This window comes from Mobula hypostoma, chromosome 20 (assembly GCF_963921235.1).
Source record: "Mobula hypostoma chromosome 20, sMobHyp1.1, whole genome shotgun sequence".
Classification (NCBI taxonomy): domain Eukaryota; kingdom Metazoa; phylum Chordata; class Chondrichthyes; order Myliobatiformes; family Myliobatidae; genus Mobula; species Mobula hypostoma.
In genome coordinates, this window is record NC_086116.1 from 51280547 (window position 1) to 51301504 (window position 20958).

At 46.2% G+C, this 20958-nt stretch overlaps 1 protein-coding gene across 7 annotated transcripts in view; it reads left to right on the plus strand.

The window, feature by feature from the left end:
• Positions 1 to 20958, plus strand: part of flncb (filamin C, gamma b (actin binding protein 280)) — a 67065-nt gene that overhangs the window by 16682 nt on the left and 29425 nt on the right. For 4 of the 7 annotated variants that reach the window (XM_063072922.1, XM_063072920.1, XM_063072924.1 and 1 more), the window contains exons 2-21: positions 2340 to 2588; positions 4268 to 4365; positions 4577 to 4724; positions 5031 to 5149; positions 5671 to 5748; positions 6417 to 6579; positions 7558 to 7758; positions 11814 to 11951; positions 12509 to 12635; positions 13475 to 13611; positions 13865 to 14058; positions 14611 to 14724; positions 14948 to 15091; positions 15621 to 15744; positions 16083 to 16243; positions 17034 to 17124; positions 17817 to 17986; positions 18264 to 18381; positions 18490 to 18752; positions 19206 to 19803. In XM_063072922.1, coding sequence (XP_062928992.1) covers positions 2340 to 2588; positions 4268 to 4365; positions 4577 to 4724; positions 5031 to 5149; positions 5671 to 5748; positions 6417 to 6579; positions 7558 to 7758; positions 11814 to 11951; positions 12509 to 12635; positions 13475 to 13611; positions 13865 to 14058; positions 14611 to 14724; positions 14948 to 15091; positions 15621 to 15744; positions 16083 to 16243; positions 17034 to 17124; positions 17817 to 17986; positions 18264 to 18381; positions 18490 to 18752; positions 19206 to 19803 — 3435 coding nt within the window. Of the gene's footprint in view, positions 1 to 2339; positions 2589 to 4267; positions 4366 to 4576; positions 4725 to 5030; positions 5150 to 5670; positions 5749 to 6416; positions 6580 to 7557; positions 7759 to 9832; positions 9959 to 11813; positions 11952 to 12508; positions 12636 to 13474; positions 13612 to 13864; positions 14059 to 14610; positions 14725 to 14947; positions 15092 to 15620; positions 15745 to 16082; positions 16244 to 17033; positions 17125 to 17816; positions 17987 to 18263; positions 18382 to 18489; positions 18753 to 19205; positions 19804 to 20958 lie in introns of all 7 variants that reach the window. The other 3 variants (XM_063072918.1, XM_063072917.1, XM_063072919.1) reach the window with 1 other exon arrangement.

Sequence of the window (20958 nt, forward strand, 5' to 3'; positions counted from 1 at the left end):
ACTGGGCCAGAAGGGCCTGTTACCGTCTGTACCTCTGAACAAGTGAGAGGGCACCCGCAAAATTTTTTTCAGCTCTCCACGTGCAGTGCTGACCCTCGATTCTTTAAAAACCCCACCCATTTAAAAAAAAGATGCATAATGATTATCTTTACCGTCAAGTGAATCAGCAAATGGTTTTTCTTTTACAATCCAAGAGCAGTGAGATGTTTTCACAGGAAATGTCCCACACCAGCTTGGAGCCAGGTGGACGGTTGTCAGAACATGTGATGTTGGATGGTATATTTTGCAATCCTTGCATATCTTAAATGGTTACAATAACAAAACAATTTAGAAATGTGGTTTTAATTCTTTTTGAGAAGGTTAATATTAATAATTTTGGGACAGTTTCTAAATACTTCAGCCTGTCTGTACTTTTATTAGTAGTGAAATAATGAATACATATAAATAATTTTTTTAAAAAAAGGCCATAATTATTTTTACTAATTTATTAATGTGTGATAATCTCTGCTCAAAATTACCATGACGCGTGTTTTACAGAGGGATATTGCCAATTTGGGTACAGACTCTCACCAACCCACAACCTTGCGTTTTCTTTAGCCTGCAGAAGTCTCATTGACCACACTGCTATCAAACTTGCTTTCATTAATAAATGATGTCCTTCCTCCAAATCATCAATGTGAACAACTGAAGCTCATTACTGATTCCTGCAGCAACTTGAAAGCTCACAGCCAAATTTATTCTATTTTCTGTCCATTCTCATTACTCAATCAGGAGAACCTTTCACAAAGTCTTAATACACAACCACTGGTTTCTCCTTTCTCTTCTACCAGTTAGATATCCTTTCACTTCCTTAGTAGGAAAAGGCTGTATCTGTTACTGTTGCTGACGGTGAAGTTAGGAATTAATCTTGGATGATATTTTTCTGGCACAGTATTGGTTAGTTACAGAGCAAAACGTCCTCTCCACTACCTAATCAAATGCTCCCAATGCAGACTACACCGGTTTTGTCAAGTTTCTTGTCATTTAGCTATATAAATGTGTACCATCAAACGGAACGACGTTTCTCCTGACCAAGGTGTATAACACACATATCACACACCAATAATTTAGGAAAGTAAGGATGAAATCTACAGATGAATTGCGCATAAAGTAAGGGAAGAGATTTAAGTTGTAGTCTTTCCGAATAATTTCCTTGGATCTTTTTAAGTTTACTGTGTCAACCCATTCATGTGCCTTTCTGTATCTGAAGAAGACAATATCACTGGCATAATGCATGTCATGAAATTTGTTATTTTGCAGCAGCAGTACATAATAAAAATTACAATACAAAGTGTATAGAAACTAGAAAACCTACAGCACAATACAGGCCCTTCGGCCCACAAAGTTGTGCTGAACATGTCCCTACCTTAGAAATTACTAGGCTTACCTATAGCCCTCTATGTTTCTAAGCTCCGTGTCCCTATCCAAAAGTCTCTTAAAAGACCCTATCGTATTCGCCTCCACCACCGTTGCCGGCAGCCCATTCCACGCACTCACCACTCTCTGAGTTAAAAAAACTTAACCCTGACATCTCCTCTGTACCTACTCCCCAGCACCTTAAACCTGTGTCCTCTTGTGACAACCATTTCAGCCCTGGGGGAGAAAACCTCTGACTATCCACACAATCAATGCCTCTCATTATCTTGTACACCTCTGTCAGGTCACTTCTCATCCTCTATTGCTCCAAGGAGAAAAGGCCGAGTTCACTCAACCTATTCTCATAAGGCATGCTCCCCAATCCAGGCAACATCCTTGTAAGTCTCCTCTGCACCCTTTCTATGACTTCCGCATCCTTCCTGTAGTGAGGCGACCAGAACTGAGCACAGAACTCCAAGTGGGGTCTGACTGGGGACCAGGGTATATAAAGAAAGAAAATTAAATTGAATAAGTAGTGCAGAAAGAGAGGGGGGGTGTGAAATACTGAGGAAGTGTTCGTGGGTTCACTGTCCATTCAGAAATCTGATGGTGGAGGGGAAGAAGCTGCTTCTGAAAGGCTGAGTGTCTGTCCGTCACCCGTACCTCCTCCTCGATGGTAGCAACAAGAGCAAAGGCATGTTCTGGGTGGCGAGGGTCCTTAATGATGGGAGCTGCCTTTTTGAAGGTGACCTGTATGCTGGGGTGGCTGGTGCTTATGGTGGAGCTGGCTGAGTTTACAACATTATTGCAGCTTTTTCTCATCCTGTGCCGTGGCCCCTCCATACCAGACGCTGATGCAACCAGATAGGGTGCTTTGTCAGCTTTATTACTGTCTGAAGTTTTAGTGTTGAGTGCTAACCAAAGTCCTGATTTGTATTTTGCAGACAGCAAGGCTATTGTGGATGGGAACCTGAAGCTTATCTTGGGTCTGATCTGGACTCTGATCCTCCATTATTCTATCTCTATGCCCATGTGGGAGGATGAGGATGAGGAAGATATCAAGAAGCAGACTCCCAAGCAGAGGTTGTTGGGATGGATCCAGAATAAGATCCCACAGCTGCCCATCACCAACTTTAACCGGGACTGGCAGGATGGCAAGGCGCTGGGTGCCCTGGTTGACAACTGTGCACCAGGTAGGTGGGGCAGAGGGTGGTGGGGTTAGTGCAGTTATTTCAAACAAGCTTGGCTTTTAAACCTGAGTGTATTCTGGTGAATTAATGGAAGATTTGCTTTCACTGGAAGGTAGCTGCATTATGTGCTCAAGGTCATGGAAGAAACTGACAGTATCAGTAGGGTCATAGGATTTTACAGATGCGTAGCTGCACAGTAAGGTGTGGGTTAACGTTGGGATTGGTGGCAGCGTGGTTACGTGTTGAGAATTTTGATATGTTTGTGTTGGGGACCTGCACAAACTGCTGCAAGTTGTGTTACATACAACAACATGAATCCAGACAGTATGTTGGCCTTTATTGCGAGATGATTTGTGTATTAGGGTAGCGATGTCTTGTTGCCATTTTGCAAAAACCTGGTCTGACTGTTCGTAATAGTGTGCTCTAGTCTGCTCTCACTTTGAAGGTGATTATATGTCATGGTACAGGGAGTGCAGTGATCGTTCTCCGGATAGGCTCCTGGTTTGGTAGATTTGTTAAACAAGATGACATTACAGACATGAGGAAAATCTGCAGATGTTGGAAATCTAAAGCAGCATGCACAAAATGCTGGAGGAACTCAGCAGGCCAGGCAACATCCATGGAAAAGAGCAAACATTCAATGTTTTAGGCTGAGACCCTTCTTCAGCAATGATTGAGCAGATTGGGCCGTTTGCTCTCTGGAGGCTTGAAAAATAAGAAATGATCTCACCGAAATGTAAAAATTTCATGCAGGGCCTGACAATGGATATGGAGATGACAAGTTTCTCCCACAGAGTTATCCAGAACCAGGGGTCACAGTCTCAAAATATTTTGTTGGCATTTCAGAATATGAGATTTCTTCACCTTGTTAGTGAGTCATTGGAATGCTGCACTCTGGGTGGCCTGTGGAGGTTTGGCAGTTAAGTCTATTCAAGAAAAGTTGATAGTTTTTAGATATTAAAGGAATCGAGATGTATGGGAGTTAGTGTTGGAAAGTGAAAGGTCAAATGTGGTCTTAATTGACAGAAGAGGCAAAAGGGTCAAGTGGGTTACTCCCACTTCTTGTTGTGCACAGCAGTGCCTCATTCTTCACTTGACACAATTTCCCAGAATGACTCAGTTGGTGAAGGCGACCATCGAAGGCTATGAAGTAGCAATACTGTGGACGTGATGGAGAACTGGGACCTTCCCGAGAGCCCACGAAGCAAGGGGATGGGTTTGAAAGTGCTGAACTGGCAATGTTGGAAATGTTTAGCAGAGCAAAATACAATTAAAGATAAAGAGAACCAGATGTGAGCTGGTCTGGCACAGTCCCAGCTCCTGCTACGTTACTGGTCAGGAACAGGGGTAGTGATGCTGGTTGCGTCTGCAGCCTGCAGTCGGGATGATTGGCGATCAATCATGGCACCAGCTTCACTGACAGCACGGTGTTAATGGGAGTTTTCTGGGTCCTGGTCCACGGTTATTGCACTATAGATGTGTGTGTGTGTGAGATCTTTTATGTTCCATTGTGTTTGAGCAGAATAAAGCTACCCAGAACTAGGCCGTTAGAGTGAACTGGTGATGTTGGAAATGTTTGACACCCAGTGGTTATGGAGGTTGAGGTTTTTGGTGTGTGGGTTTTCTCAGGGATTCCACGCTGCTTTGTTTCTTCATTTGAATGGTGTTTGTTGTGCCCGCAGGTCTGTGCCCCGACTGGCAGGATTGGGACCCAAATCAGCCCGTGGGCAATGCCCGGGAGGCCATGCAGCAAGCTGACGATTGGCTGGGGGTTCCTCAGGTGAGTGTCTTCATTCTTTGTATCTGTGAAGATGCCACAGAATCTGTGGAGCAAGTTCAGTGGAATCTGTCTCCTGTGCATTTTTTTTTTTGGATACAGACATCGCTCATACTCAATCAGATCTTCAAACTTGTCTTCTCCCGCCCCCCCCCCACCCCTCTTCTCCTTCAGGCACACCTCTCACATTTAATCTTCTTTGCTCTCTCTGAAGGTAATTGCCCCTGAGGAGATTGTGGACCCCAATGTAGATGAGCACTCGGTGATGACCTATCTCTCGCAGTTCCCAAAGGCAAAGCTCAAGCCTGGCGCTCCACTCAGGACAAAACTCAACCCCAAGAAAGCGCGAGCTTATGGGCCAGGTAAGGACATTCCTCTCCAAGTGATACCATAATTCTTGGCCCAGTGACTATCCAGTACCTTTCCCAACTGTTTCCCAGGATAACTGGTGTTCTGTCCAACTGACCTGTACTAAAGGGTAGTTTTCTGCCTGTTGTATGTCCTTCCAGCTAGGTTAAGGGACAGCAGAAGGTGAGTTAGGGCAAACCCTTGGACTTGGGGAACGGTGTGTCAGCGTGACCATGTTCTTAAATCAGGTGTGGGGATAGTGGTGTCCTTTGACCTGGTAGGAATGTTATTGTGATAGTGCCTCTTGTATCTGATTCTAGGTATTGAGCCACAAGGTAACGTAGTCCTAAAGCCTGCAGAATTCACAGTGGAGACAATCAATGCTGGTCTTGGAGAGGTCCTGGTGTTTGTGGAAGATCCTGAAGGCCACACTGAAGAGGTAATAAACGTGCTTTTTGGTAGTTGTTTTCAGCAATGGATATTGTTGAAGACTGTTTTTTAATGCTCATTGCTACTTGCTCCAAGGGGTTTATTGAAACTATGTTTTATGGATAGAGGAGCGGAGTTGACGACATTACTGAACGTGTCTGATTCAAGATACTGGTCTAGCCCTGTTTTGTTCTGTTTTTTTGGGTTTAGTATTCAGTTTTTTTCTTTTTGGGTTTTTTTTCTTTGTTTATATATATATTTTTTCTTTTTATTTTTTTATATGACTAATTTCATTATGAGTTTGGAAGTCTATTATACCTATGTTACTTAAAATCTTTTTTGTATATGTTTATTAAGATTATTCCAATCTCTTTATATCAACATTGTTACTGTGTTTATAATTTTGAAAATTTAATAAAAAGATTTAAAAAGAAAAGAAACTATTTTTGTGTTGGGATTGTGTATCCTGAAGTGTCTGGCCAGGGAATAATCCATGCAGAGCAGAATGACCATTTTATTTTCTTTGTACAGGCACGAGTGGTTGCAAACAACGACAAGAACCGCACTTACTCTGTCTCCTACATACCCAAAGTTGCTGGACTTCATAAGGTAACTCTTTGATCAAGTCAGCCAGGACGAGCTTCGTCTCAGACTTCATACCTCCCACTGGGGTGCCCTGTCCTTGAGCACGGGATGTAAATTGCTCCACTCGGATATTTGGAATTCCTGCTGGTTTTTTCCCCCATCAGTAATGTTTGGGAACTACATGCCAGAAGCTCTTGGGTGAAGCTAGCCCACTGATGGCACTTTGCCCTTGGTACATCACAAAACTGTGCTGCTTCTCAATAATCTGCACCTCAACTCTGCTGCCTGTCCTTGGGTTTTAATTGGGGATTGAAGACCACCTTGACCTTGATAGATCCATTTTGACCCTAGTTTACTATTTTTTTTAGAAGAGGTGATTGTGTTTCTACATTTTCTACCACCCTTTGTGCCCGAAAGAAGCATCCCATCTTAGAAAGCTCATTCTGGTTTCTGTGTCTTGTTTTCACCAAATCAGGGGATGTCGCTTGCAAATAGGTCATTAGCTTCTTGAGTTATCTTCAAACTTGCTCAGATCACCTCTTAATGTTCTGAAAGTGCAGCCACTCCAGGTCAGATTGCAGCTGTAGATCCCTGTACTCCATATGAATGGCTGATAGGAAGGTGGGCTTACTGTACTGTGGTATACAGCAGTCAGACTTGCGTTAACTCTGCCTTTTTGTGCTCACTTCCAGGTAACAGTTTTATTTGCTGGGCAGCAAATTGACAAAAGCCCTTTCAAAGTCCAGATTGGCATGGCTCTGGGTGATGCGAACAAGGTGACCGCTCAAGGTCCTGGTCTGGAGCTGAATGGGAATGTGGCCAACAAGCCAACCTACTTCGACATTTACACTGCAGGTGAGTTCCAGGGTGAAGGTGATAAGAGGAAAAGGCAAAGGGCCTCCCTACTCCATCTACCTGGCTTCACCTGTCACCAGCTTGGTTCTCCCTTCCTCTCTCTCCACCCCTTTATTCTGGCATCCTTCCCCTTCCTTTCCAGTCCAAATGAAGGGTCTCGGCCCGACATGCTGACTGTTTATTCATTTCCATAGATGCTGCCTGACCTGCAGAGTTCCTCCAGCATTTTGTGTGTGTTAATGAGATGTTTTAATTTTAAAACTAATTTTTTTGGGAATAAATATCCTCATTCAATTGAAGGGTGACTCTGCAGGGAAAGAAACCAATAGCCTACCTTGCTGCATCTCTGGCTCAGTTCTTAAACCTTCTCAGTTTTAGTTTGTATGCCACTTTTCCATGTAAATGTAATAATTGGTTCTCCATGTTTACATCCAGTTGCCTTTCAAATGATCCTTGAATGTTTCAGTGTGGTGTGCTCCAGCTCCCCAAGACTTTTACCCCCTCTAGTCCTTTGTGAATTGGTAAGCTTGGTTTACTGACCCACTTTCCTGAGGAGTCCCTTTCTACTCTCTTGAACAAAGCCTCTTGAGCATCTCTTTAGGTGCCCCTGTAACCTGCTTTTCTTGGTGTAGAACAAATCCAGCTCCTGTATTCCCTCCGCTTGCTGAAGTCTCTTGACCCATTGAGTCTTCCGAGTAAACCACCTCTGCTTTTGATGTCCTTGTTCTCTAGGACCTATTCAGCAGAGATTTGTAAGCTTTCATCAGACATTCATGTTTTTGCATTTGCTATCCTGTTTGCAGTCTGAAGCTTGGGACTGGGAAGGAGTTGTGTTGGGTGACCAGATGTATCTAGAGACCCTCCTCTGATTCCATTGCATTTCAATGTTGATGAAGAATGGTAACTTCTGCCCACTGCCTGTTGCTGTTAGTGTACTGTTGTTGAGAGTGTACTGACAACAGCCCCTTTTCCCTACAGGTGCTGGATCAGGAGATGTTGGCGTTGTCATTGTTGATCCCCAAGGCCGGCGGGATACGGTGGAAGTGATTCTGGAGAATAAAGGAGACAATGTTTACCGCTGCACTTACAGACCTCTACTCGAAGGTCCTCACACCGTCCATGTGACTTTTGCTGGAGCCCCAATACCCAAGAGCCCCTTCACTGTGAACATCTCAGAAGGTAAGGTCCACACACACTGCTCCTGGGCTCTTCTGGGCAAGGAACCTTTGTCCTACACTCCATTGCTTAGCTTTTTTATCTTGAGAGGGAAGCAAGCAAAAGGTTATGGGAAAAGAGACCAGAGGGGAAGTTAAGAGGTGGGGAAGTGATGGTGCCTTTGGTGAAGTGGAAGGAATGTGAATATAAGGGTATGGGATGGGCAAGGAGTATGGATGTTTTGGGGTGGGGAACTCAGAAGTATAATGGGGGGGGTAATTGAATATTTGTGGGCCAGTGTCATGATAGAGATTGTAAAATCAGTGGCTTGTAAAGTTAGAGAGAGTGGGCTGGGTGAGGGGACCGGGCAGCGAATTGAAGGCTGACACTTTACAAGTAGTGACACTGGATTCAGTCCTTGCGTTAATGCCACAAACGCAGTCAATTGTGATTTCAACTTTTTTTGGGGGGGGAGGGGGGAAGAAAAGAAATCTTCTGAATGGAGCCTGTGGGTCACTGCAGTAAAGCTCCCACGGGCTGTCTGAGTATGTATGTACGTAAAAGAACCTTCATTTCTAAAGTGTCCTTTCGTAAACCCTGGAGTGATTCAAAATGGTTTGCAACAAGTGAAGTCACTGTTTTAACGGGGTCGGGCGGGTGGGGGGGCACAAGTCACAGTAACCAATTGTGCACAGCCTACAAGAGTGTGTTTAATGTCTTTTTGTTTTTTGCATATGATTTTGATCCAGTTAATCAAACAAGAGAGGAGGAACTTTTTGTCTTCAAGCAGTGCTGTCAAACATATTTACATTGTAGAGTGGGTTTCAGCATGGAACTTGAAGTTGTTAATTGACCAAGAATAGGCAGTGTTGACCTTGTGGCTGATGATTGAATTGAATTGCCTCATTGCTGATCTGAACCTGTTCCATTAGTTATTCTCTATTCTGGGTTATCGTTTGATCCTAATTGCATGATTCTTTAGCATTGTTATTGGAACAAATGATTATCATACTCTGGGGAGCAATCTTGCTTTGCTATCAGTACAGATTCAGTGTGTAAGGTATTTAGTTTCCTACCATAAACAAACCATTTGGATATTCATTAAATGGCTACATTTTTATGGGTGAGGAATGTTCATTCATTGTGCCTGGTTGGAGATCCAGCTGAACAGAGATGAAGATGCTGACAGATCCCATGTCAATAGGCCAGCTGTACTTCTAGCCATTGGGCAACATGAGAGTGAGAGAGCTCATGATGTTCTTCTTTCCTTCTGACCTTTTTAAATAAAGCCTGCTATGAACAGCCAATAAATTAGTAGTGAGCAAATGGATCTCGTGCGGGTTTTATCAACTTCCTCATGCTTGTTGAGAAAAATGAGCTTTTGTTCTGTGGGGTGTCTATCTTGCTCACGGGTTTCCAAAAAGATAAAATGACTGGACAGCATCTTCAGAGCAGATTTAGTTTCTCAGGGTCACAATGGGTGGGGAGGGCGCTCCCTTGGTTGGAGAGGGCACGAGCTTGGGTTTAAGGCAGGGTTCCCAACCTGGGGTTCACAGATCCCTTGCTTAACGGTGGTGCTCCATGGCATTTAAAAAAGGGTTGGGGATCCCTGCTTTCAGTGGGGGGGGGGGGGAAATTGGTGGTTTGAAAGTGCCCAATGCACAGTTACTGAATTGGTAACATTGGGGCCAGTGTGGATGGCTAGTTAGTACAGAAAGTCAAGACGAAGCGGGACTAGCTGTGTTCTCCTTGAAGATGAGGCTGATTATAGTAGGGCAGTAATGAAGGTGCAAGATGGTTCTGACCACGGTCTGTTGGGGTTGGGTCTGCCCTGGCGGGCATTTGGAGGCTGAGACTGTGAAAGTGGTTTGGAAGCTGGGGCTGTGCTGTGGTAAAGCAGAGACTAAGTGGCACTGGGCACTGCAGGATCTTCTCTCCACTCTAAGAATGTGCCTGGAGAGCTCGGAACGCCACGATATTCCCCCAACCCCACTTCTGCTGAACTGCAGGAAACGGCACTGAGCTCTGCCACTCAACACCGAATATTATATCTCTTTCATCTTTTCTTCTCTATGACTTGTGCCCGGACCGACCTCAGGATCCCCCTCACTGGCCCCGGCTACTACACCAGCTCCAATTATGATTGTTCCTCAGTCCATCCGCACCCCGCCGGCAGAGAAGGCGAAGAAAGCGCCACCCCCTCCTCCCAAACCCAAACGACCACGTTAGTATTGGCCTGAGTTGAGCGGCTGCCTGTGCTTCTGTCTGTATGAAGAGTTACTGGTCATGCTTGTCTGACGGGTGCTAGTCACGTGTCTGAGGGGATGTGAGCTGTGTGTCTGACTATATCTGTGAACAGTGTGCCCCTGTCTGTACAAGAAGCTGCTGGTCGTGCCCTCTGTGCATGGGGTACTGGCTCACAGGCCACTGCCATCCCTGGGATGGTCATCGACCCCATGAGTCAATGTAAGTCTTACGTGGGCTGGAGGGTGGTTAGTGGCTTCGTATTCCTGGTCTTTACTAACTTGGTGTTGAGATGTACTGCGACTGTTCTGGGGTGGGCAAGTTGGCTGCCATGTTTTGCTGGAATGGCTCTGCACTTCTGCAGTTCTTGAGTGGAATGGTTTGTTAATCACCGGATAATTCTATGCATTCCTTTTCCTAGAACTGTTTCTCCAACTTGACGGAGACTGGGACATGTGATTAAAATCACGATCAGTTAGTCAGTGTGCAACAGGGAAGCCGGCCGTTCGGCCCAACTGGCCCTCGCCAATCATGATGTCCCATCCGAGCTACTCATATTTGCCAGTGTTTAGCCCATGGCCTTCTCAACCATTTGTGTCCGTATGCCTGTCCAGCTGTTATTGTAACCTGCCTGAACCACGTTCTCTGGCAGCTCATTCCACAGACGTGCCATCCTTTCTATCAGCAATATAAGAGTGGCCCTGGGGTTTCAATTAATATTTCCCCATTCACCTTAAACCTATCCACTTTAACTTCTGCAATTCCCCATCTCTGGAATGAAAGAGTATTTGTATTCTTCGGAGATCACTTCTGTCTTTTATGCTCCTAGGCTGTCCAACCTCCTCCCTATAATTCAGTCCCCCTCATTCTGGCCACGTCCTTTCTGCACAATTTCCAGTTTAATAGCATCTTTCCTGTAGCGGGGCAACCTACACTGGACATAATAATCAAAGAGTAGTCTGACCAGCATTCTGTACCCCTGCACCACAACCTGCCAACTTTTATATTCAGTGCCTGGCTGATGAGGGCCAGCATGTCAAAAGCCCTCAACACTCTGTGTACCTGTGACTCCCATTTCAGTGAGCCATGTACTTGTTGGAACACAAGGTTCCTCTGTTCTCAGTTCCTATCTTGATATGAATTTCCTAAAATCCAGCACCTCGCCAATGGCAAAAATCCATTTCTCCTAGCACTTTGCTGATTAAGAACCCCGCCCCTGTAATTTTTGATAACATGCAATTTGGGCTTCGTACATTTCCTCTCAGCCGGCTGGTGGCGCAGTGGCATCAGCGCCGGACTTCGGAGCGAAGGCTCCCGAGTTCGAATCCAGCTGGCTCCCTTGCACGCTTTCCATCTGTGCTGGGTTGAGCATCGAGCTAGCAACTTGGCCTCGTAAAAATAAGAAAGTCTGCTTAAAAAAAACGCCATCATGATGGTGTCCCGATGACTCCACTCGGAGTTGAGGGCTTTCTTCACATTTCCTCTCCTGAACAGGAAGATGGTCTGTCATCTGTATGTGGAGAGGTAGTCCCTCCCTGTCTGCCCTGGGCTAGTGGTTAGGAGCAGGATCCCTTGCTGACTTCTCGTATTTCTATCCCAGTGTTGTGGGCAATGTCCAGAAACTCCCTCTATCCCAGTGGGGCCTCTAGTCTGAGGTAGCGTTTGTGGCAGAAGTGGCTGCTGGTTTATTTGCTTGCTAAGCCGGCAGGTTTTCTGATTCCTCTTGTAACAGGAGTCCTGTAGATGTGGTTATGTGATGTGACTGTAGACTGTGCTGGAGCTTTCTGTGCATTGGATGTCCTGACATTAATCTGAATCGCGTGTGCTTTCTGCAGCGTGCAATCCCAACGCATGTCGAGCCTCGGGGAGAGGTCTGCAGCCCAAAGGAGTACGAGTGAAGGAGGTGACCGACTTCAAAGTCTTCACCAAAGGAGCTGGCACTGGAGAGCTGAAGGTTGTCATCAAAGGACCCAGTAAGTTGGCTGGTAGGGATTGTGCATCCCAGCTTGGCTGGGGACACAATATCATTTGGGGAAGGGATGGGAGGAGGTGACCCTGGGTTAAGTGGTGGAACACATTTCCTGTGTCTGTGGGTCGGTTCTGGACTTGCGTGGATCATTCTCTCTCTGCACTGCTCTCCACTATGCATCCCACACCTATCCAGGGACTGTGTGGTCAATCAGTCTCCTTGTGATTGAGTGGTCCCTGATTTCCAGGGATAGGGCTGGAAGTTATTGTCCTTTTCCAACATGACTCACACTGTCCTGGGGATCTCTGCGTTATGGCTTGTGGATTCCGGAAGCCAGGGTTTTCCCCAGTAACTTTCGGCAGAGTTGTGCTAAAAATTTTTTGATATTGGATGCACCTCTGCCCCGGCTACATCTCTACATCTGATCCTCATTACCGCTGAGCAGAAGCTCTGGATTGGCTGACCAACCAAACGCCTGAGGAGGTGTAGCTGTCGAAACGCCCGATCGAGGACGTCCATTCAGCAACCATCACTCACTGGCCTCCGTCTTCTCTCTTCCAGAGGGCACAGAGGAGCCTGTGAAGGTCCGCGATGTTGGTGACGGTGTCTACGAATGTGAATATCATCCGATGGTTGGAGGCAAATATGTGGTGACCATCACCTGGGGTGGTTATGCTATTCCAAGAAGGTGAGTCGGAGTTAGCAAAACATTTCTGGTTGATTCAATATGGAGACAGAATTAACTTGGTCAACTACAACAGAGGTTCTCCTTTCCTCCTTTCCCTGGTTCCAGTTCTACTTGTCTAATGTCCTCTAGGACAGAAGTTCCCAACCTTTGTTATGCCTTGGACCCCTACCATTGACTGAGGGGTCCCTGGACCTCAGGTTGTGAACCCCTGATCTAGGACTTTAAATCAAACTTTTGGTTTTAAGGAATTTAACAACATGTTGGGCAGGACACTCAAATTTCATAAGTCTGCACCACCAGTCCATCATGTCTAATTTATTATCCTACTCAACCCCATTCTCTTGTCTTCTCCCTGTCACCTTTGATGCCCTGAATAATCAACAACCTGACAACCTCTGCTTTAAATATTCCCAGATGACTTGGCCTTCACAGCTGTCTGTGGCAATGAATTCCACAGATTCACCACCCTCTGGCTGAAGAAATTCCTCTTCAACTCTGTAAATGCAATGTCAGCATTCATTACAAGAGGACTAGAATATAAATGGAAGGATGTAAAGCTGAGGCTTTATAAGACGCTGGTCAGACCACACTTGGAGTATTGTGAACAGTTTTGGGCCCTTTGTCTAAGAAAAGATGTGCTGGCATTGGGCAAGGTCCAAACAAGGTTCACAAGAATGATTCTGGGAATGAAACGGTTAACATGTGTGGAGCTCTGGGCCTACGTTAAAATTCCGTGCTTTTTTTTTCCAGTTTAGAGCCATTGAATCTTTCCCAATGTTAATTGAATGTAAGCTGCATTGTTGGGTGTGTGCATACTGACCTGTGTGTTGCCCCCTCAGCCCGTTTGAAGTGCAAGTTGGACCTGAGGCTGGAGCTCAGAAGGTGCGAGCCTGGGGACCAGGACTGGAGACCGGTGTGGTGGGAAAGTCAGCAGATTTTGTCGTGGAGGCAATTGGCACTGAAGTTGGGACACTAGGTAAGTGTTGTATCTCCTTGGGATAGTTGTGAAGGTCAACACAGGTTTGGATCTAAGCACCAGACCCGATTTTACTTGTGCTGCTTCTTTCGGTTTAGTCTGTATCTGAATGATGCAAAGATGAGACTCTTAACAAAATATCAGGTGAAGTGTTTCTGCGTCTAACATGTCTTGGTGTACCTGCTTTGGGAATAGGCATCTGAAGGCATATAATCTTCAGTCTGAGAGCTGCATTGTAATCTTTCTCCCCCAGGCTTCTCCATTGAAGGTCCATCGCAGGCGAAGATCGAGTGCGATGATAAAGGGGACGGCTCATGTGACGTGCGATACTGGCCTACTGAGCCCGGTGACTATGCAGTGCACGTGATTTGTGATGATGAAGATATTAAGGATAGTCCCTTCATGGCTCACATCCTGCCAGCAAACAATGACAGCTTCCCAGAGAAGGTGAGTGTAGAGAGCTGGATGGTGACCAGAATGGAACTGTGCACATACAGTAGTTCTGCTGTCCCCCAGATCAAACAATATCCTGAGTACTGTAGGTCAGGGCTCTGACTTTTAGTATCAACCTTTTGGCTTTAGAAGAGTGCGCACAGTGCAAGAATATGACCAGAGGACTAAGGGTTAAAATCCTGAAGAGGGATTGCATTATCTTGGCTTGTGTCTCCAGAGGGGTCACGTTTGGCTTTGACCACTGTTGTCCAGTCCTTTGCCTGCACAGATGCTGCTTGATCTGCTACCTTCCTGTAGCACAGGTGTTCACAACCTTTCTTTAAGCTATGGACCCCTACCATTAACCGAGGTGTCTGTGGACCCCAGATTTGGGCATCTCTCTGTAGCTGCTTGCTTGCTGCTGCTTTTTTTTTTTTTGCAGACCTCCTTCATCTATAGTCTCCTGTCTCCAAATTCATGGTTGCTCTGCCTTCTCGTTTAGTTCCTGTTTATCCCCATAGCTTGTTGTGGGTGAGGTAATACTCTCGTTTTGATCCTACTCTCCAGGTGAAGGCTTTCGGCCCGGGCCTGGAACCAACAGGCTGTATTGTCAACAAGCCAGCTGAGTTTACAATTGATGCTCGAGCTGCTGGCAAGGGAGAGCTCAAGATCTATGCACAGGTAATGCCTTGCACTCTTGGTCGATACCAGCGAGGATCGGGGGAGGTGGGAGGCAACCTCGACGAGAGTAGGCTTGCTGATTTTTAAATCTTAAAAGTTCAGAGCCGGTTGGCACGGGGTGGGAATATTCTATTTAATTAGATTTGAGGGTCTGTTTAAGAGATGGATTTTGATCTTTCCCAACTGAGCTGGCCAGGCTTTCAGTTTGTTTCTGTCCTCCTAGGATGCGGAAGGTATTCCCATTGACATTCAAATCAAAGATAACCGGGACAACACGTTCTTCTGTGTGTACGTGCCACAGAAGCCCATCAAACACACCATCATCATCAGCTGGGGCTCTGTCAATGTCCCAAACAGTCCTTTCAGAGTAAGTGGGGAGTACAGGGGAAAGGTGGTAGTATGAATGGCCTATTGAACCCAGTTAGAAGTTCTTGGGAAGGGAGCGTGGGGGGCTGGAACTAGAAACGCGGAGACTCTTTCCGACGAAGAATGGGAGGTGCAGGTGGTTGGTGGTATCGGTGGGATTGGGATCGGAGGGGTTGGCAATTGTTTGGAATGGGTCAGTGCAATAAGAGATGAGTGTGATGAATTGTTAATCGGGAGAGGGAGCTGATGAGGTAATGTGCTGAAGAGACGGTGAATTTGGTGTTGCACAATAATGTTTACCTGTGTTATAAGACTTTTATTACAACTGAATGTGCTTAAACACATCGATGAAAGAAAAATGTGGGAAGGAAGGGTTAGATTGCTCTTGGAGTGGGTTAAAAGGTTGGTTCCATGAAGGGCCTTCACTGTTCTACGTGAACATTGTACTTCTGGTTCTGTGTTGCTGCTTTGCTGTTCACTGGCTTGTGTTGTGAATTGACTGTGGTAACCTCCGTTTCGCACATCCCCAGGTATCTGTGGGTGAAGGCTGTCACCCAGACAAGGTGAAGGTTTATGGACCAGGAGTGGAGAAAACTGGACTTAAGGCTAATGAGCCCACTTACTTTACGGTGGACTGCAGTGAGGCTGGACAGGGTGAGTTTCTGGGAAAATATCCACCCAGTTTCCTCCTTGATATTTAAAGAGGAAGGGAATAACGAAGCCAGCCAGTCAAAAGCTGATAGTGGGGAATCTACTCAATAACTAGGGTAAAGTTGATTTGTACTTGGAAAACGTGGGCTGACAGCGAGCTGATTGACTGGATTTGTTGAAGGCAAATCATGAAGGTTATGGACTTGGACAAAGACATTTAACTGCTGCAACATGTTACAGATGATTGGCTTGGCACGCAGTGTTGTAAGCCATGGGCGTGACTGTCTGGTTGGGTGCTGGGCTGTCTTCTGTTGGTCTCATGCTGCCCTTTCCTCTGACAGGTGATGTAAGCATTGGCATTAAGTGTGCGCCAGGGGTTGTGGGACCAGCCGAGGCTGACATCGACTTCGACATAATTAAGAATGACAACGATACCTTCACAGTGAAGTACACGCCCCCAGGCGCTGGGCGTTACACCATCATGGTGCTGTTCGCTGACCAGGTACGAGATGCTGCTCGGGCCTTGTTACGCAATTGTGTGCTCAGTTCCGTTCTCTTGCCTGCCTGCTGCTGAAAGGGTTGGTGATTGTCTTGTGAAGAGTGTTCTTCCAGCCACAGGGGAAAGACAAAGAGGCTCTGCAACCTTCAACATGATCCACATAAAGCTGTAATTCCTGAATTGTGCATTTCATAGCATGGAGGGTAAACAGAAAGCAATTCTGTCTGGAGAGGGGTTGGTGACTCCAGATGGTGAAATGTGGGGTGCAATCCAGCAGTTTGGGGAAGATGGGAGATGTAGCTGCTCCCTTTTGTGGCAGAACCTGGAACTAGGCAGTTGTTGCTTTAAAAATAAAGTGGATGGCCCATGTAAGATGGAGCTGAGGCAATGTATTGTCTCTGAGGTTTGTGAATCTTCGGAACTCTGGGCAAGTGAAGTATTTGAATACTTTTGAAAAGTGGTGAGGGGATTAAAGGGGGTAGGGAGAACTTCTCAAGAATGCAGTTAGATTGGCCACGATCTCAGTGAATGGTGGAGGTGAGTAATGGATGCAGTCTACTGCACCTCATGGGACTTTCATGTCAGGGGCAAGGATGGTGTGTGGCTGTGCCTGGTTGGGTCACTGTCACACCCTGTCTGAGAATCTATCCTGTGCAGTGCAGTTGCTTAGGACCTTTTGCGTAGAATACTGAAATATCTTGGTCTTTCTGTAATTCTCTCTGATGTATTTTCTCATCTCCCAACCATGCCTTTTGCACCCTCCCTAATCACATCCTGTCCAATTTATTTGCAGGAGATTCCCATCAGCCCATTCCACATTAAAGTGGAGCCGTCACATGATGCTGGAAAAGTCAAGGCTGAAGGCCCCGGACTGAGCCGGACTGGTGAGCGAAGCTGACTGACTGTGAGAGATGTGGCCACACTGTCGGTCACCCTCCCAGACAATCCTGAACTGAGCGAGCTGAATAATGATCTCCCAGCCATGGGAGCAACTGACTGGGGGGTGTGGGGAAGAAAATAAATCGACAGGGTCTTCAAAAGTCAGCCTTGCCTTCCCACTCCTTGTAAGTGTGAAGATAGAAGGTTGCTTGATAGCTGAGGTGGGAAATTCTGATGCAGCCTCTGGAGAATTTGTTCAACCAAACTTGGCAATACTATTTTTCTTTCCCTCTATTTATTGTTGGTTACTGAGGGCTGTTAATTATAACAAGTCGGGTTCTGATAATCCACAATCTTTCAAGGCCAGTGGATCAGGAGCTTCAGAGTGGTGAGAGCCCTCAAGTCCAGCTCTAGGTCTGACCGGCTTGCTCAGACTGAACCTGGCGATGAGGGCTTTGAAGGCATGTTAACCCTCACATGGAGCGTAGGTGGGAGTCTGACTAGTGTGGAAGATGCAGGTTTGTGCGGGTAAATGGATATATGCAGGAGGAGCACACACAATGCTGGGGGAGCTCCGCAGGCCAGGCAGCACCTATGGAAGAGAGTACAGTCGACGCTTCGGGCTGAGTGACGGGTGAGAGGTGGGATGTTACGCTCCAATGCTGTACTCATAGCAGGTGATGTGTATTGTTTGCAGGTGTCGAGGTCGGGAAGCCCACTCACTTCACCGTCTACACCAAAGGGGCAGGCAAAGCCAGTCTGGACGTACAATTCTCCGGAGCAGCCAAGGGGGAGGCTGTTCGTGACTTTGAGATCATCGATAACCACGACTACTCCTACACTGTGAAATACACCGCTGTGCAGCAGGTGGGGGGAAGCAGTGCATGAACAATGAGTGGGGGGTGGGGGGGGAGTGGTATGGGTGTGGAGCCAGGAGGTTGGTATTTGAAAAAAGTGGGTATTTGTATCCTGCGGGCTGGGGTTGTGTACTGTGTCAGATTGTGTTGGGTGCTTGTGTTCTTTGATGAGTACCTGGGTTTGGTGAGTTAAACTTGGTGGACCATCGCTTGGAATTTTTTTGAAGTCTTGTGTGCACTGATCTGAAGTTTACTGATGTGCTCTTTCAACAATCCATTGATTGCAGGGTAACATGTTGGTGACGGTAACCTACGGTGGCGACCAGGTTCCGAAGAGTCCGTTCACGGTTAATGTGGCTCCACCTCTTGATATGAATAAGGTCAAAGTTCAGGGACTGAACAACAGTAAGGATGTTAACCCTTTTGTAAATATCTTGATGGCTATGCCTAGAAACTGCCTTGCATTGGTTAGGTTACTTACCTAAACACAACCTGGTGTTCTTGTTGCTGCAGAGGTTGACGTGGGGAAGGATCAGGAATTCAGTGTCAACACACGAGGCGCAGGGGGACAGGGGAAGGTTGATGTTAAGATCACGTCTCCATCCCGTCGCCCCATCCCGTGCAAAGTGGAGACAGGACCCACCAGTGACATTTACTCAGTTAAGTATATGCCGCCTGAGGAGGGACCATACAAGGTGGACGTCGGCTACGATGGACATCCAGTTCCTGGAAGCCCCTTCACCGTGGAAGGAGTCATGCCTCCTGACCCCACCAAGGTGAGTCCACTGATGCAGATGATGGTAGATCCCCTTTTCACAGTGGCTTGCTGACGGCCAAGAGATAGATGGTTATCTTGTATAGTCATGGAACAGGGGATGCCTTCTGCCCTTGTCTCTGTCCCACCAAACTCCAGATTATCAGTTTGGTTGACACTAGTATTTTCTATTCATTGTAATGTGGAAATAATAACACTCTTTTTCTGTAGGTACAGCTACTCTGCCTTCCCTCCCCGGAGAGTGGATCTATCCGTTATTCATTCCCTGCCCACGTCACAAAAACATAATAATAATTTTGTAGGAACTTGTTGTGCTATGAAATAGTTTTCTTGTGTTATGACTTCCATCTACACAGCCTGGGCATTCAGCTGCAATTGCAGTTTGACGTTTGCTCTGAGCCACATGGTTATGTGACTTTGTAGGCAATAATGAGGAACTTTGGTTGCATTTCAGGTTCGTGCCTATGGGCCAGGTCTGAAGGGAGGTGTGGTTGGGAAACCAGCTCCCTTTGCCATTGACACCAAGGGTGCTGGCACTGGTGGTCTTGGGTTGACTGTGGAAGGTCCGTGTGAAGCTAAAATTGAGTGCCAGGACAATGGGGACGGCTCCTGCTCTGTCTCCTACCTGCCAACGGAGCCAGGTGAATATACAGTCAACATCCTGTTTGCCGAGGCCCATATCCCAGGGTCCCCCTTCAAGGCGGACATCAAACCGGTCTTTGACCCAAGCAAGGTCACGGCCAGTGGGCCGGGGCTGGAGCGCGGCAAGGTTGGCGAGGCTGGAACGTTCACTGTGGATTGCTCCAAGGCCGGGGAGGCTGATCTGACTATTGAGATCATCTCGGAGACTGGCGTCAAGGCCGAGGTCCACATTCAGAACAACAGCGACGGGACCTATACCATCACCTACATCCCGGCGTTCCACGGCATGTACACCATCACCATCAAATATGGCGGGCATGCAGTGCCCAAATTCCCAGCTCGCGTCAGGGTCGATCCAGCGATTGATACAGCGGCGGTGAAGGTGTTCGGACCAGGAATAGAACCTCGTGGTAAGGGAACCGTCTATATGAGCACCCATTGTCACAGCTCCCATTGGGAGAGCCGGATCTCGCATCCACCATGATGGAACAACCATGCAATTAAATCATTTTCAGAGCTGCTTTTAGTGTAATTTCCAAAACTCCAGCTCTGGTGGGTGGTGGAGGTGGCGGGGGCCGGGGGCGGTGTCAACAAGGCAGGAGGAACGTTAGTGAACTTGTTGAGGAGGTGGTATCTCTGCAGGGAGAGTCGGGGTGGGGAGCTGCCTGGGAAATGACAATCTTCTGGTGGGGCGCTGACCTGTCTGTGGGAGAGCCTCTAACTTCTCAAGTCTTTTTATTAATTTTTGAAATTATAAACATAACAATGATACAATGATAAACAGAGAATGGGATTACATTATTAGTAGCTAACATTTGCAAATATAAATTGCTGATAATACAAGTATATTAGATCACCCCAACTCTAAATATAATTGAACATGGTAAAAGATAATTGGAAAAAAAACTAAAAAAAAAAACCCAAACTGGAAAAGGAAAAACAACACAACTAAATTAAGCTAAGCAAGACTAAACTAAACTAAACTAAAACAAAGTCGGGCTAACATATTACATTGGGTATAATCATTGATGTCGTTAACTCCACTCCTCTATCTGTATATGTTTAGGTTTTTAAAAAAAAGGATTTGAAAAAGGTCAAATTACATCATATGAAAATATTGAATAAATGGTCTCCAAGTTTCTTCAAATTTAACCGAAGGATCAGAGGTGCCACTTCTGATTATCTCTAAATTTAAGCAAGATATAGTTTGAGAAAACCATTGAAATGTAGTAGGAGGATTGACCAATTCAATAAGATAGATCTGCTCGTCATTAATGTGAGGACTGCAATCATCCGGCAGGCTGAAGGGGATAACTAACCACCTTCCATCATTGGTAACCCAAAAATTGCAGTAATGGGGTGAGGTTGTATATCAATACACAAAGCTGTAGAAATAATATCAAAGATATCTTTCCAATAATTATCTAAAAAAAGGGCAAGACCGGAACATACGAGTCAAGGAAGCAACTTCAGAATGACATCTATCACAAATAGGGCTTATATGAGAATAAAAACGAGCTAATTTATCTTTAGACATATGAGCCCCTTGTACCACTTAAATTGTA